General features: G+C 47.8%; 1 protein-coding gene across 3 annotated transcripts in view; it reads right to left on the reverse strand.

The window, feature by feature from the left end:
* LOC144481903 (acid-sensing ion channel 1-like) overlaps positions 1–17,387 on the reverse strand; it is a 1,161,333-nt gene that overhangs the window by 211,405 nt on the left and 932,541 nt on the right. The window contains exon 5 of one of the 3 annotated variants that reach the window (XM_078201069.1): positions 3,231–3,242. The exons of the other annotated variants lie outside the window; for them this stretch is intronic. Within the exon in view, the coding sequence (XP_078057195.1) occupies positions 3,231–3,242 (12 nt within the window). The remainder of the gene's footprint in view (positions 1–3,230; positions 3,243–17,387) is intronic. 3 annotated transcript variants of the gene reach the window in all.

Here is a 17,387-nt window from a genome sequence, read left to right on the forward strand (position 1 = left end):
CACATGTATTGGGATGCAGTGAAAAGTATTGTTTCTTGCGCGCTATACAGACAAAGCATACAGTTCATAGAGTACATAGGGGGCGAAGGAAAGGAGAGAGTGCAGAATGTAGTGTTACAGTCATAGCTAGGGTGAAGGGAAAGATCAACTTAATATTTGATTTATTATTGCTGATGACACCAAGATTGGTGGAGTGGTGGATGAGGTGGAGGGCTGTTGTAGGCTGCAAAGAGACATAGATAGGATGCAAAGCTGGGCTGAAAAATGGCAAATGGAGTTTAACCCTGATAAATGTGAGGTGATTCATTTTGGTAGGACTAATTTAAATGTGGATTACAGGGTCAAAGGTAGGGTTCTGAAGACTGTGGAGGAACAGAGAGATCTTGGGGTCCATATCCACAGATCTCTAAAGGTTGCCACTCAAGTGGATAGAGCTGTGAAGAAGGCCTATAGTGTGTTAGCTTTTATTAACAGGGGGTTGGAGTTTAAGAGCCGTGGGGTTATGCTGCAACTGTACAGGACCTTGGTGAGACCACATTTGGAATATTGTGTGCAGTTCTGGTCACCTCACTATAAGAAGGATGTGGAAGCGCTGGAAAGAGTGCAGAGGAGATTTACCAGGATGCTGCCTGGTTTGGAGTGTCGGTCTTATGAGGAAAGGTTGAGGGAGCTCGGGCTGTTCTCTCTGGAGCGGAGGAGGCTGAGGGGAGACTTAATAGAGGTTTATAAAATGATGAAGGGGATAGATAGAGTGAACGTTCAAAGACTATTTCCTCAGGTGGATGGAGCTATTACAAGGGGGCATAACTATAGGGTTCGTGGTGGGAGATATAGGAAGGATATCAGAGGTAGGTTCTTTACGCAGAGAGTGGTTGGGGTGTGGAATGGACTGCCTGCAGTGATAGTGGAGTCAGACACTTTAGGAACATTTAAGCGGTTATTGGATAGGCACATGGAGCACACCAGGATGATAGGGGGTGGGATAGCTTGATCTTGGTTTCAGATAAAGCTCGGCACAACATCGTGGGCTGAAGGGCCTGTTCTGTGCTGTACTGTTCTATGTTCTATGTTCTATGTTCTATGTTCTATTGTCACATGTCGGCAGGTCTGGAAGATCCCGCTGTCAGGGAAGAACCGGAAAATCCCTCCCGTTGTTAGTTGTTGAGCCTCTCAGTTGCAGTCCAGTAATAAAAGATAATACAAGTCCAGCATCTTCACAAACTCACTTTATTCTCTTTCTACAACTCCACATGCACAACACCCAACACCCAGTGCCACCTGTGGCCCCTTTGATTTGATTTGATTTTGATTTGATTTATTATTGTCACATGTATTGGGATACAGTGAAAAGTATTGTTTCTTGCGCGCTATACAGACAAAGCATGCCGTTCATAGAGTACATAGGGGAGAAGGAAAGGAGAGGGTGCAGAATGCAGTACGACAGTTACGGATAGGCTGTGGAGAAAGATCAACTTGGTATCAGTGTGGCACATCCTGGTGGCTCATCGCGTTGCCAGTGATGGCATGGCGTAGCAGGTCCTGGGTTTAACTCACATCTGCTGAGTTACCTGAGGGTCATCTACAGCTGAGTAAGTGGCGGGGACAATTGACTCGAATCCCATGTATTGCCTCACTGGCCAGCGACTACTGTAGTGGTGAGCCGCTTTCTTGAACCGCTGCAGTCCCCGTGTTGTAGGTACACCCACACTACGGTTAGGGAGAGAGTTCCAGGATTGTTATTGGACATCAGTCAGTCCATATGGTGTAGGTACACCCACAGTGCTGTTAGGGAGGGAGTTCCAGGATTGTTATTGGACATCAGTCAGTGCATGTGGTGTAGGTGCACCCACAGTGCTGTTAGAGAGGGAGTTCCAGGATTGTTATTGGACATCAGTCAGTCTGTGTGGTGTAGGTACACCCACAGTGCTGTTAGGGAGGGAGTTCCAGGATTGTTATTGGACATCAGTCAGTCCATGTGGTGTAGGTACACCCACAGTGCTGTTAGGGAGGGAGTTCCAGGATTGTTATTGGACATCAGTCAGTCCATGTGGTGTAGGTACACCCACAGTGCTGTTAGGGAGGGAGTTCCAGGATTGTTATTGGACATCAGTCAGTGCATGTGGTGTAGGTGCACCCACAGTGCTGTTAGGGAGGGAGTTCCAGGATTGTTATTGGACATCAGTCAGTCTGTGTGGTGTAGGTACACCCACAGTGCTGTTAGGGAGAGAGTTCCAGGATTTTGACCCAGTGACAGTGAAGGAACGGCCGATATATTTCCAAGTCGGGAATGTGAGTGGCTTGGGGGGGAACCTCCAGGTGGTGGCGTTCCCAGGTATCTGCTGCCCTTGTCCTTCGAGAGGATAGGGGTCGCGCGTTTGGAAGATGCTTTCACAGCACTCTGTGGATACAAACACACTGCAGCCATGGAGCATCAGCTGTTGAGGGACTGGATGTTGAAATATCATAGTGAACACCCGGCTAACATCCACCCTCCACTTAGTCAGTGACTGGCAAGACCTCCAGTCTCACAGAGTTGAGCCTGTCACAGCGCTTGTTCCCCCCTGCCCCATACACATCCGCTACCCTGAGTGTCTTGTTCCAGACACTCACCACCCTCTGTGTGAAAAAATTGCCCCTCTGGACCCTTTTGCATCTCTCCCCTCTCACCTTAAACCTATGCCCTCTAGTTTTAGACTCCCCTACCTTTGGGAAAAGATATTGACTATCTAGCTGATCTGTGCCCCTCATTATTTTATAGACCTCTATAAGATCACCCCTCAGCCTCCTACACTCCAGAGAAAAAAGTCCCAGTCTATCCAGCCTCTCCTTATAACTCAAACCATCAAGTCCCGGTAGCATCCTAGTAAATCTTTTCTGCACTCTTTCTAGTTTAATAATATCCTTTCTATAATAGGGTGACCAGAACTGTACACAGTATTCCAAGTGTGGCCTTACCAATGTCTTGTACAACTTCAACAAGACGTCCCAACTCCTGTATTCAATAGAACAGTACAGCACAGAACAGGCCCTTCGGCCCACGATGTTGTGCCGAGCTTTATCTGAAACCAAGATCAAGCTATCCCACTCCCTATCATCCTGGTGTGCTCCATGTGCCTATCCAATAACCGCTTAAATGTTCCTAAAGTGTCTGACTCCACTGTCACTGCAGGCAGACCATTCCACAGTCCATTCTGACCAATGAAACCAAGCATGCTGAATGCCTTCTTCACCACGCTGTCCACCTGTGACTCCACTTTCAAGGAGCTATGAACATTACCCCTAGACCTCTTTGTTCTGTAACTCTCCCCAATGCCCTACCATTAACTGAGTAAGTCCTGAGTAAGCAAATCTGATGGAATGGAGACACAGACTCAAGGGGCTGAATGGCCTGCCCACCCATATTACACTTTGATGAGATTCAGTAATCAGTCTCTGTTTCACAGCAGCCTTGGGTGATAGATTTAGTGTAACGCTGACGTGTTTACTGTGCATTTAGCCATCGGGACTGCCAGACATAACCCCTGACCTCACAATACATCTTTTATTGGTGTGACTTGCCGGGACTAATCAAGATGCAGTAGCCCGGCCCAGAGCTGTATCGCAGCAACAATATGCAAAGCAGGACAACTGGACTCGCCCCTCCGATTGCTCAGTGGGCTATTTGATCTGCCATTATGCAAATTGACTGCCGTTTCCCCAATGTTACAACAGTGACAAGACTTCGAAAAGTACTTCATTGGCTGTAAAGCACTCTCGTCCACGAGAGACGCCACAAACACGCGAGTCTTTCTTTCTCATCAGGTTGTCCCTGGCTTTGCCTTTGATTGGCCTCGTAAATGTGAACAGAATTCAAAGAACAAAGAGAACAAAGAACAGTACAGCACAGGAACAGGCCCTTCGGCCCTCCTGCGCCGATCATGATGCCTAAACTAAAACCGTATGCACTTACGGAGTCCGTATCCTCCCATTCCCATCCTATTCATGTATTAGTCTCGTTGCCCCTTAAATGCCGCTATCGTAGCTGCTCCCACCACCTCCCCGGGCAGCGCGTTCCAGACATTCACCACCCTCTGTATAAAAAACTTTCCTTGCACATCTCCTCTAAACTTTTCCCCACGCCCCTTAACCCTCTGCCCCCTCGTACTTGATTTTTCCACTCTAGGAAAGAGCATCTGACTATCCACTCTGTCCATGCCACTCATCATCTTGTAGACTTCTCTCAGGTCACCCCTCGACCTCCATCGTTCCAGTGAGAACAAACGGAGTTTCTCCAACCTCTCCTCATAGCTGATAATTCAGGCCAGGAAATTGTCCCTATAACATGCCAGAGCGAAACGTTGCATCAACTAATGGACAAACGCTTCCAGCTGCAGACTGCATCTCAGAGAAGAACCACACTTTGATTTTGAACCGATCCGCATGGATTCGCTGTCTAAACCTCGCAGTTGCTACTGGCAACAATCAAGATTTTACCTGGTGAACCCTTTAAATGAATATTTGAATAAAGCTCGAACTCACTGCTACTAAGGTGCAAAGGTCTCACTCGTGCTTCTTTCCAAACTAAAGTGATGACAAATGTAGAATTTATTTTCCCTCAGGATATCTTATTTTACCTCACAATTACCTCACAATTAGATTTTCTGCAATGTTTCCACTTTTGTTTGATGTGGGTGTCATGGTGACAGGGTTTGTGCATGAGTGATAGCAACCTGCAACCTCAGCAGCTGAACAAACCGAAATCGAACTGTTTAAGAAGGGCTTTATTGTAAGGCTAGGAAAGACACTGGTGAAAGATGGCAGCCACAAGTCACCTGATGTCAGATATTGTAAACTGACCAGTTCTCTGGAATGTTCCGATGTAAATTGCACTGCAGACATGTTGCTCACGGAATTACATACCTGAGGATGTCAAAGTCCACTTCAAAAAGTAACGATTGAAAGGCATGGAATATAGCATTTGCACCTTTATAAGACTATCTCAAATGGAGATCAAAAGTCTGTGAGGACAAGAGTTGCCTGGAAAGTCTCATCAAAATAGATAATACCTCATTCGGAAGCTAATTACTTTTTAAAAATTCATTCGTGGGACATGGGTGTTGCTGGCTGGCCATCCCTAGTTGCCCCTTGAGAAGGTGGTGGTGAGCTGCCATCTTGAATCGCTGCAGTCCACGTGCTGTGGGTTAATCCACAATGCCGTTAGGGAGGGAATTCCAGGATTTTGACTCAGCGAAGGAATGGCCGATATATTTCCAAGTCGGGATGGTGAGTGGCTCGGAGGGGAACTTGCAGGTGGTGGTGTTCCCAGGTATCTGCTGCCCTTGTCCTTCTAGATGGAAGTGGTCGTGGGTTTGGAAGGTGCTGTCTAAGGATATTTGGTGAATTGCTGCAGTGCATCTTGTAGATGGTACACACTGCTGCTACTGAGCGTCGGTGGTGGAGGGAGTGAGTGTTTGTGGATGTGCTTTGTCCTGGATGGTGTCAAGTGTTGTTGGAGCTGCGCCCATCCAGGCAAGTGGGGAGTATTCCATCACACTCCTGACTTGTGCCTTGTAGATGATGGACAGGCTTTGGCAAGTCAGGAGGTGAGTTACTCTGCAGTATTCCTAGCCTCTGATCTGTTCTTGGGAGTAAAGTGAGATTCAAACATTGGATAAACCACCCCTTTCTGATATCATTCATAAAGAATGATACCATTCTTTAATCTCTTTCTGCAGCTATTAAAGAGCAGTAGAAGAGCAGTCTGGGGATGCTGCCAATAGAGCAGGAAGGAACTCTCTTTCCTCTTGTTGAGACCCCAACTCTGACCATTTAAAAATCCAGCACAGAGATATTGAATTTCCACTGAAAGGAACATCAGGCGCAAATCTCATCGATTTCTGGAAAAGTCTGATTGTGGATTCAAAGGAAATTGTCTCCAGTAAGTGCAGTTATGTGTGCTGTGATTTGCCACCTGCATTCCCCACAGTACAAACGGCGACACGGTGCAAAATATCACCAGGCTCAGAACACGAGAATTTCAGCGGCAAGATCCCGGTTTCCGATTCTCTCCACCCCTGCCAGTGACGTAACGAGGCTCCTACCCAGGAAGGATGTGTCCCTTAGTGTCCAAAGATGTGTAGGTTAGGTGGATTGTCCATGCTAAATTGCCCTTAGTGTCCAAAGATAAGTAGGTTAGGTGGATTGGCCGTGCTAAATGCCCCTTAGTGTCCAAAAATGTGCAAGTTAGGTGGATTGGCCATGCTAAATTGCCCCTTAGTGTCCAAAGATGTGCAGGTTAGGTGGGTTGGCCATGCTAAATTGCCCCTTAGTGTCCAAAGATGTGCAGGTTAGGTGGATTGTCCATGCTAAATTGCCCTTAGTGTCCAAAGATAAGTAGGTTAGGTGGATTGGCCGTGCTAAATGCCCCTTAGTGTCCAAAAATGTGCAAGTTAGGTGGATTGGCCATGCTAAATTGCCCCTTAGTGTCCAAAGATGTGCAGGTTAGGTGGGTTGGCCATGCTAAATTGCCCCTTAGTGTCCAAAGATGTGCAGGTTAGGTGGATTGGCCATGCTAAATTGCCCCTTAGTGTCCAAAGATGTGCAGGTTAGGTGGATTGGCCATGCTAAATTGCCCCTTAGTGTCCAAAGATGTGCAGGTTAGGTGGATTGGCCATGCTAAATTGCCCCTTAGTGTCCAAAGATAAGTAGGTTAGGTGGATTGGCCGTGCTAAATGCCCCTTAGTGTCCAAAAATGTGCAAGTTAGGTGGATTGGCCATGCTAAATTGCCCCTTAGTGTCCAAAGATGTGCAGGTTAGGTGGATTGGCCATGCTAAATTGCCCCTTAGTGTCCAAAGATGTGCAGGTTAGGTGGATTGGCCATGCTAAATTGCCCTTAGTGTCCAAAGATAAGTAGGTTAGGTGGATTGGCCGTGCTAAATGCCCCTTAGTGTCCAAAAATGTGCAAGTTAGGTGGATTGGCCATGCTAAATTGCCCCTTAGTGTCCAAAGATGTGCAGGTTAGGTGGGTTGGCCATGCTAAATTGCCCCTTAGTGTCCAAAGATGTGCAGGTTAGGTGGATTGGCCATGCTAAATTGCCCCTTAGTGTCCAAAGATGTGCAGGTTAGGTGGATTGGCCATGCTAAATTGCCCCTTAGTGTCCAAAGATGTGCAGGTTAGGTGGATTGGCCATGCTAAATTGCCCCTTAGTGTCCAAAGATAAGTAGGTTAGGTGGATTGGCCGTGCTAAATGCCCCTTAGTGTCCAAAAATGTGCAAGTTAGGTGGATTGGCCATGCTAAATTGCCCCTTAGTGTCCAAAGATGTGCAGGTTAGGTGGATTGGCCATGCTAAATTGCCCCTTAGTGTCCAAAGATGTGCAGGTTAGGTGGATTGGCCATGCTAAATTGCCCCTTAGTGTCCAAAGATGTGCAGGTTAGGTGGATTGGCCATGCTAAATTGCCCCTTAGTGTCCAAAGATGTGCAGGTTAGGTGGATTGGCCGTGCTAAACTGTCCCTTAGTGTCAGGGGGATTAGCAGGGTAAATATGTGGGGTTATGGTGATAGGGCCTGGGTGGGATTGTTGTCGGTACAGACTCGATGGGCCGAATGTCCTCCTTCTGTACTGTCGGGATTCTAGGATTCTGTGCCGTGAATGGAAAAATCCGCCCAGGAACTTCAGCTCAATCCATAGAATTCAAAGGATCCTGGAAAAATCGCAGCCGTAGCGTCCAGTTAAGAACTCAAACTGTGAACTCACTTTTTGCCTTTTGGTATTGAACTTTTAACTTGGCTGAGGAAGGAACTACTTCCAGCAAGACCAGTTAAACTTTGCCTGTTTGTGTATGTGTGAATGTGGGTCACAAAAGTTTGAGAAGCACAGGTTTTCCCTTAAATATTTTGCCATCTTTACCTGGATGGCTTTTAACTCAATAAAACATCCCTCCTTTTAAAAATCCCAGAAGCCCTGGCAGACTTGTTTCTCTGCGATCAGTACACAAGGGGTTAAACATCTCTCTTTCTAACTCCTTCGCAAATTCCCTGTTACAACCGGAATTGGAGGTGGGAAATCTGGGAAGTCAATTTTGAACCCTCCTCACGTGGCCCGAACAGTGGGAGGCATCATCATGATTAGGAGGCCAAGAGTCTCAGAATTGAATTAAAATGACATTAAAAATGACTTGATCAAAGACACTGCCAGGCAGAAGCAGAAAAACAAGTGTATGACTCAACACTGGATCTGCTTCATGACAAGAGGCAATTCGCCTCTTCGTTAGTTGCCAACTCTGGTTCAACACCATCCTGGAATCACCATCACATAACCTTCCAACTGAACGCCCGCCCTCCCCGTCCCGCAAAACACAGCCACCATGTTGGCTGACATGTCTATCCCAAAGCCAGCCTGCCCACAGCTGATTGGAAAGCGAGCAGATTCTCCATGACCTGACTGAATGATTTATTGACCGTCAATCAAATGGTCCCGAATTCCCTTCCAACTCGACTGTCAAGTTTTGCTGACGGCACCACCGTAGTGGGTCGGATCTCAAACAATGACAAGATGGAGAACAGGAATGAGATAGGGAATCCGGTGAACTGGTGCAGCGACAATAATCTCTCTCGCAATGTCACTAAAACGAAGGAGATTGTCATCGACTTCAGGAAGCTTAGTGGAGGACATGCCCCTGTCAACATCAACAGGCCATGATGTGGAGTTGCCGGCGTTGGACTGGGGTGGACACAGTAAGAAGTCTCACAACACCAGGTTAAAGTCCAACAGGTTTATTTGGCAGCAATGGCTTTCGGAGCGCTGCTCCTTCATCAGGTGAGAGTCTCAGAAGACTAAGGAAATTTGGCATGTCAACTACGACTCTCACCAACTTTTACAGATGCACCATAGAAAGCATTCTTTCTGGGTGTATCACAGCTTGGTATGGCTCCTGCTCTGCCCAAGACTGCAAGAAACTACAAAGGGTCATAAATGAAGCCCAGTCCATCACGCAAACCAGCCTCCCATCCATTGACTCCGTCTACACTTCTAGCTGCCTCGGCAAAGCAGCCAGCATAATTAAGGACCCCACGCACCCCGGACATTCTCTCTTCCACCTTCTTCCGTCGGGAAAAAGATACAAAAGTCTGAGGTCACGTACCAACTGACTCAAGCACAGCTTCTTCCCTGCTGCTGTCAGACTTTTGAATGGACCTACCTCGCATTAAGCTGATCTTTCTCTATACCCTAGCTATGACTGTAACACTACATTCTGCACCCTCTCCTTTGCTTCTCTATGAACGGTCTGTATAGCGCACAAGAAACAATACTTTTCACTGCATACTAATACATGTGACAATAATAAATCAAATCAAATATTAAGCTGATCTTTCTCTACACCCGAGCTGTGACTGTAACACTATATTCTGCACCTTCGCCTTTCCTTCCCCTCGATGTACTCTATGAACGGTATGCTTTGTCAGTATAGCGCGCAAGAAACAATACTTTTCACTGTATCCCAATACATATGACAATAATAAATCAAATCAAATATTAAGCTGATCTTTCTCTACACCCTAGCTATGACTGTAACACTATATTCTGCACTCTCTCCTTTCCTTCCCCCATGTACTCTATGAACAGTATGCTTTACCTGTGTGGTGCACAAGAAACAATACTTTTCACTGTATCCCAATACATGTGACAATAATAAATCAAATCAAATCAAATCAATTCAAATCAAAGTCCTTGCCTGCCCAACCCCCATGCCTAACCCTATTTTGTTTAAAGATGTGTATATTTTTAAATAATCCCCATGAGTTTTCTCTCTGGGTTTTGCTCGTGCTAGTATTAATCCTCAATTCCTGGTTAGTCATGGCGGAGATGACAACCCCAGCTTTGACTGTCTTTTTAAGAGAGCGCCAATCCGAATTGGATGAGTTACCATTGTTGTGAAAAAAAGTATCGGTCTAAACCCGCGTCATCGTCTGATAGCAGCTTCAAAGAACAAAGAACAAAGAACAGTACAGCACAGGAAACAGGCCCTTTGGCCCTCCAAGCCTGTGCCGCTCCTTGGTCCAACTAGACCAATCATTTGAATCCCTCCATTCCCAGGCTGCTCATGTGACTATCCAGGTAAGTCTTAAACGATGCCAGCGTGTCTGCCTCCACCACCCTACTTGGCAGCGCATTCCAGGCCCCCACCACCCTCTGTGTAAAAAACGTCCTTCTGGTATCTGAGTTATACTTCGCCCCTCTCACATTGAGCCCGTGACCCCTCGTGATCGTCACCTCCGACCTGGGAAAAAGCTTCCCACTGTTCACCCTATCTATCCCCTTCATAATCTTGTACACCTCTATTAGATCTCCCCTCATTCTCCGTCTTTCCAGGGAGAACAACCCCAGTTTACCCAATCTCTCCTCATAGCTAAGACCCTCCATACCAGGCAACATCCTGGTAAACCTTCTCTGCACTCTCTCTAACACCTCCACGTCCTTCTGGTAGTGCGGCGACCAGAACTGGACGCAGTACTCCAAATGTGGCCTAACCAGCGTTCTATACAGCTGCATCATCAGACTCCAGCTTTTATACTCTATACCCCGTCCTATAAAGGCAAGCACACCATATGCCTTCTTCACCACCTTCTCCACCTGTGTTGCCACCTTCAAGGATTTGTGGACTTGCACACCTAGGTCCCTCTGTGTTTCTATACTCCTGATGACTCTGCCATTTATTGTATAACTCCTCCCTAATTATTTCTTCCAAAATGCATCACTTCGCATTTATCCGGATTAAACTCCATCTGCCACCTCTCCGCCCAATTTTCCAGCCTATCTATATCCTGCTGTATTGTCCGACAATGCTCTTCGCTATCCGCAAGTCCAGCCATCTTTGTGTCATCCGCAAACTTGCTGATTACACCAGTTACACCTTCTTCCAAATCATTTATATATATCACAAATAGCAGAGGTCCCAGTACAGAGCCCTGCGGAACACCACTGGTCACAGCACTGCTGTCCTTGAAGTTTCTAATGGTGGTGTGGGAAGTCTGGGTACCAGCAACATTCGGTACTATGTGGCACTATAGTCAACTTGGGTACAAGCAGCACTTAGACACGACGGGCCCAATTTTACCAACAATCTGCACTCGTTTTCGGGCGCGAAATCGCGGTAAATTCGGGCGTCGGGCCTTTAACGCGATCTGCACCCGAATCTGAGCAAATCGCGACTTTATCGAAACCCGATTCGGGCGCGCACCCAATTCTATCACCAAACCCCACTTTACCTTCTTCTGGTCCATTCCGGATCCGCGCTGTAAGCGACCAGCAAAATACAAATCTGAAGCGGATTTCTATTCTACAGGGGAACCTCCGAAGCTCTCTCTGCCCGTGTGAAGTCAGTCTGCGGCCACCATCCTTCTCAACCATCCTTCTCAGAGCGCCCCGATATCCAGCCCATGCCCCCCAGCAGTGGCAATCCCTCCACCCACCTCACCCTGGCAGACCCCCCCCCCCCGCTGACCATCCCGGCAGGCCAACCCCCCTCCCCTGGAGGCAGATCCCCCCGACGGGAGGCAGACCCCCCCTGGCAGAGCACCCCACCCCCTGCTGACCGCCACCCCCACCCCGGGATCAGACCCCCCTGGGAGGCAGGCCCCCCTCGGCAGACCACACCCCCAACCTGCCTCGATCGCTGGTCTCCCTCCACCATCCTTCTCGACCATCTGCAGTCCTTCGAGAGCCTGCAGCACCTTCCTGGCCACAGACTTGGAGCCACGGCTAAAGTGACCGGGCTTCACACCGTTCCGCTGGCATCCGCCGGAGGAGGGGGGCCGGGCTCAGATGGATCTCTGGTTGGAGGGGTGGAGGAGGGGGCTCAAATGGATCTCTGGTTGGAGGGGTGGAGGAGGGGGCTCAGATGGATCTCTGGTTGGAGGGGTGGAGGAGGGGGCTCAGATGGATCTCTGGTTGGAGGGGTGGAGGAGGGGGCTCAGATGGATCTCTGGTTGGAGGGGTGGAGGAGGGGGCTCAGATGGATCTCTGGTTGGGGGGGGAGGTCTGCCGAGCGGGACCTGCCTCCCAGGGGGGTCTGTATTATTAAACTGGCCAAAAGGTAGGTGTCCTGGGTGATGTGACCTTGCTTCTCCACAAAAACTTCAGAAGGGATGTTTATCTAATGTCTGGAATAGGGGGCATAACTCAAAAGACTGAACGCACATATATCACAGTGTGAAAAGCCAGCATTCTTTTAGATGAAATATACAGTCACCATAGACTTTTCTTCAACTGCAGTAATGACTGAAGTGGTCAACATCGGACCAGCTGGAAGAGAGCTGACAGCCTCCAGTGTAAAGTGCAGCGAGACATTTCAGAGTCTGGTGAATGGTGAGATTTTTATTTCAGCATCAAAGGCAGAAAAGATAATTTATTGACCAAATTCAGTTGTTCCAGATGAGACTCAACGATTTCCAGGCAGCTGGACAGAGATATTGGTACAGGATGGATCAGTGGGAGCACTGACTGACAGACTAGTCCATGGAACTCTTTCGGCACCCACTCATTAACTGTGTTCAACAACACAGATTTGTGACATCATGGAAATATTAAAAGTTACTTCTGATCAGCAAGAATGATGCAAATTGCAAATGTAGTTAAATACAGGCAGCTGTGTTTATTGCTTCGGAGTGGCTTGCACAGGAACAGGTTATATTTTTAAACTAACAAATAATTGTCATTCTGAGTGAGAAATTTACTCGCAGGTATGATTTAAAGTCAAGGCATCATTTCTACTCCTCAGATCTGTGATCTGACGCGGGCGCGCTTTTTCAGATTTTTTTCGAACTGCGCATGCGCAGTTCAGAGCTTCGATCGTTCCGGCAGCGCTAAGCCCCGCCCACAGCGCGGATCGGACTGGAGCCGGCAAAAAGCGTATGGGCGCGCTGGAAAGAGGATTCCAGGCTCAGATCTGTATTACGCCCAGATTCGGCACTTAGACTCAAAATGGTAAAATCGGGCCCTGCAAGTTCTCGATCTTACAAGCTTTAATTGCCTGTGCACAAGGAGAAACAGACTTGCAGAGTGTTTCTGATCTTATAAACAAACAACTTGGCAATTATTGCCAATTATAGGAAATCAGAAACAAGCAATTTTTCAATCCTTCACTTGCATACATATTCACCAATCATATCCTAACTTTTCGCCCTTTCTTATTCGATGAAAACTGTCTCCTGCTACTCCTTCATTTGCATAGCATGTCCCCATATCTCATGGTATTCCGTTGTGGAAAACTCTGATTTTTTTCCCATCCTCTGGTGAAGGCCGAGAAACAGAATGTTTATGGGACTTATGCAGGTGAAGTTTAGCCAGTCGTTCCTACTAAATATGCACCCACTGACCCCATTGAAGGCCTGTATGCTGAGAAGCATTTTCCATTGCTTGAAAGAGATTTATGGAACCTTAATTTTAACATTTTAACTTCCACAGGAGGGGAGGCTGAATCTTCGGCCTACTTTCTGTCGCTGCACTGCTCCGCCTTACTACCGTACACCCAACCAGAGGACCACACAGATCTTGCCCAGTTTTCTTTGTCAATGTACCGATTGTTTATTTTCTTTTAAAACTGGCCAAGTTCTCATCCAAGTTCTCATCTCATTGAGTCCAGACCTAGGGGGTTCATAGTTTGAGGATAAGGGGTTCACCTTTGAGGACTGAGGTGAGGAGCAATCTCTTCACCCAGAGGGTGGTGAATGTGTGGAATTCACTCCCACAGAAAGTAGTTGAGGCCAAAACGTTGTGAGATTTCAAAAAGAAATTAGATATCGCTCTTGGGGCTAAAGAGATCCAGGGATATGGGGGGAAGGGAGGGATCAGGATATTGAATTGGATGATCAGCCATCATCAAAATGAATGGCGGAGCAGGATCGAAGGGCTGAATGGCCTCCTCCTGCTTCTGGTTTCTATGTATCCTTGCAAAGTCACATGACTGCTTCATTTCCTGACATGTTCGGGACAGCACTTCGCTGCTGATTCACAATGGGTGGGGAGGAAGGGCCAAACACAAGCGGGTGGCACAGTGGTTAGCACTGCTGCCTCACAGCGCCAGGGACCCGGGTTCGATTCCCGGCTTGGGTCACTGTCTGTGCGGAGTTTGCAAGTTCTCCCCGTGTCTGCGTGGGTTTCCTCCCACCGTCCAAAGATGTGCGGGTTAGGTGGATTGGCCATGCTGAATTGTCCCTTAGTGTCCAAAGATGTGTAGGTTAGGTGGATTGGCCATGCTAAATTGTCCCTTAGTGTCCAAAGATGTGCAGGTTAGGTGGATTGGCCGTGCTAAATTGTCCCTTAGTGTCCAAAGATGTGTAGGTTAGGTGGATTGGCCATGCTAAATTGCCCCTTAGTGTCCAAAGATGTGTGGGTTTGTGGTGAACCATCGTTGGTTCCCACCAGGTAGTACTGAGCCAGGGTCTGGCCAGTACTATGTTGCTGTTGGGGTTAGGGTTGGGTTGTTCTACTTGTTACTGTTGGGGTTAGGGTTGGGCTGTTCTACCTGTAATATAGTTATTATGGTACATCCCAGTCGGGCTCCGCCTCCTGGGAGAGGTATAAAGGTCACTGCTCTGTCTGGGACCCCTCAGTCTGGGATCGTGTATTATATACGGTAGCTCTATTGTTGTAGTCAATAAAAGCCTTTATTTCCTCGAGCATCTCTAGCCTCGTGAGTTATATCGCGCATCAGGGTTAGGTGGATTGGCCATGCTAAATTGCCCCTTAGTGTCCAAAGATGTGTGGGTTAGGAGGATTGGCCATGCTAAATTGACCCTTAGTGTCCAAAGATGTGCAGGTTAGGTGGATTGGCCATGCTAAATTGCCCCTTAGTGTCCAAAGATGTGTGGGTTAGGAGGATTGGCCATGCTAAATTGCCCCTTAGTGCCAGGAGGACTAGCTAGGGTAAATGCATGGGGTTATGGGGATAGGTCCAAGGTGGGATTGTGGTCGGTGCAGACTCGATGGGCCGAATGGCCTCCTTCTGCACTGTAGGATTCTATGGAGTAGGTCTTTGTGTGTGAAATGGGGGAGAAAGTCACAGGTGCAAGTGTTAATAGACTCATCTGTTTTTCCGAGGCAGTGGGAAGTGTAGACAGAGTCAATAGGTGGGAGGCTGGTTTGCGTGATGGATTGGGTTACATTCACGACCCTTTGTAATTTCTTGCGGTTTTGGGCAGAGCAGGAGCCAGACCAAGCTGTGATACAACCAGAAAGAATGCTTTCTATGGTGCATCTGTAAAAGTTGGTGAGAGTCGTAGCTGACATGCCAAATTTCCATAGTCTTCTAAGAAAGTGGAGGTGTTGAATTTACCTGCCTGACAGCTGAATATGCAAAGGTATTATGCAGTCAATCTGCTCATCCAGGACAGCTGACTAGGTTTTAATAAAGGGAAACAATCAGAGGTCGCTAATTCTTGCTATGTCGTGTGGCTGCTTGACTGGCCATCAAATCCAGGTGTCTGCTCCTTTGCCCATCAAGGTAAGTCGAGATTAGTGTGATCGCAAATATAGGCTACTACAAACCCTTGCTCTTTCCAGTTTCTGCCTTAGTTCGCTGTTTAAAGGCAAATCTCACATGGACAAAATTACTGCCCTGTCAAAATGCCATCAGAACCGAAGCTTGCAACTGGCAAAGGGTGGCAGCAGCTGACCAGCTTCAGGGCATTTGCATCATTATTCCAGCAAAGACATGAACGTAATTAAAGTGGGCTCATGTCTCTGCTAAAATGTATGTCATAAAAATACTCAAAGCAGTCATTTGCTCCTGTTGTCAACCATTATTTTGAGGACAGCAAGTGCCCAAGATTGGTTTTGCGCACCATCTCGATCCCATTGTTTCTGGGCGTGAGGCCATTGTACAGAGCAAGCAAGAGGCAGTAATGGAGGGAGAACCATCCCAGCATGCACAGCAGGAGTGAAAGCTCTCTACTAAAACTGAGGTTTTATGATTCCATTGCAGGATCTGAGTGTCGCTGTTAAACTCACATGGGCCCTTGAGAAGCCATGTTTCCAACTTCATCCTCAGGGTGTGGGTGGCGCTGGATAGGCCAGCATTTTCACATCCATAATTGCCCCCGGAGAAGGTGGTGGTGAGCTGCCTTCTTGAACCCGCTGCAATCCCTGTGGTGTAGGGAGGGAGTTCCAGGATTGTTATTGGACATCAGTCAGTCCATGAGGTGTAGGTACACCCACAGTGCTGTTAGGGAGTGAGTTCCAGGATTGTTCTTGGACATCAGTCAGTCCATGTGGTGTAGGTACACCCACAGTGCTGTTAGGGAGGGAGTTCCAGGATTGTTATTGGACATCAGTCAGTCCATGTGGTGTAGGTACACCCACAGTGCTGTTAGGGAGGGAGTTCCAGGATTGTTATTGGACATCAGTCAGTCCATGTGGTGTAGGTACACACAGTAAGAAGTTTAACAACACCAGGTTAAAGTCCAACAGGTTTATTTGGTAGCAAAAGCCACACAAGCTTTCGAGGCTCTGAGCCCCTTCAGGTGACTCACCTGAAGAAGGGGCTCAGAGCCTCGAAAGCTTGTGTGGCTTTTGCTACCAAATAAACCTGTTGGACTTTAACCTGGTGTTGTTAAACGTCTTACTGTGTTTACCCCAGTCCAACGCCGGCATCTCCACATCGTGCAGGTACACCCACAGTGCTGTTAGGGAGCGAGTTCCAGGATTGTTATTGGACATCAGTCAGTCCATGTGGTGTAGGCACACCCACAGTGCTGTCAGGGAAGAAGTTCCAGGATTGTTATTGGACATCAGTCAGTCCATGTGGTGTAGGTACCCCCACAGTGCTGTTAGGGAGGGAGTTCCAGGATTGTTATTGGACATCAGTCAGTCCATGCGGTGTAAGTACACCCACAGTGCTGTTAGGGAGAGAGTTCCAGGATTGTTATTGGACATCAGTCAGTCCCTGTGGTGTAGGTACACCCACAATGCTGTTAGGGAGGGAGTTCCAGGATTGTTATTGGACATCAGTCAGTCCATGCGGTGTAAGTACACCCACAGTGCTGTTAGGGAGGGAGTTCCAGGATTGTTATTGTACATCAGTCAGTCCATGTGGTGTAGGTACACCCACAGTGCTGTTAGGGAGGGAGTTCCGGGATTGTTATTGGACATCAGTCAGTTCATGTGATGTAGGTACACCCACAGTGCTGTTAGGGAGGGAGTTCCAGGATTGTTATTGGACATCAATCAGTCCATGTGGTGTAGGTACACCCACAGTGCTGTTAGGTAGGGAGTTCCAGGATTGTTATTGGACATCTGGGCGGCACGGTAGCACAGTGGTTAGCACTGCTGCCTCACAGCTCCAGGGTCCCGGGTTCGATTCCCGGCTCGGGTCACTGTCTGTGTGGAGTTTGCACATTCTCCTCGTGT

Source organism: Mustelus asterias, chromosome X (genome assembly GCF_964213995.1).
Source record: "Mustelus asterias chromosome X, sMusAst1.hap1.1, whole genome shotgun sequence".
Taxonomy (NCBI): Eukaryota; Metazoa; Chordata; class Chondrichthyes; order Carcharhiniformes; family Triakidae; genus Mustelus; species Mustelus asterias.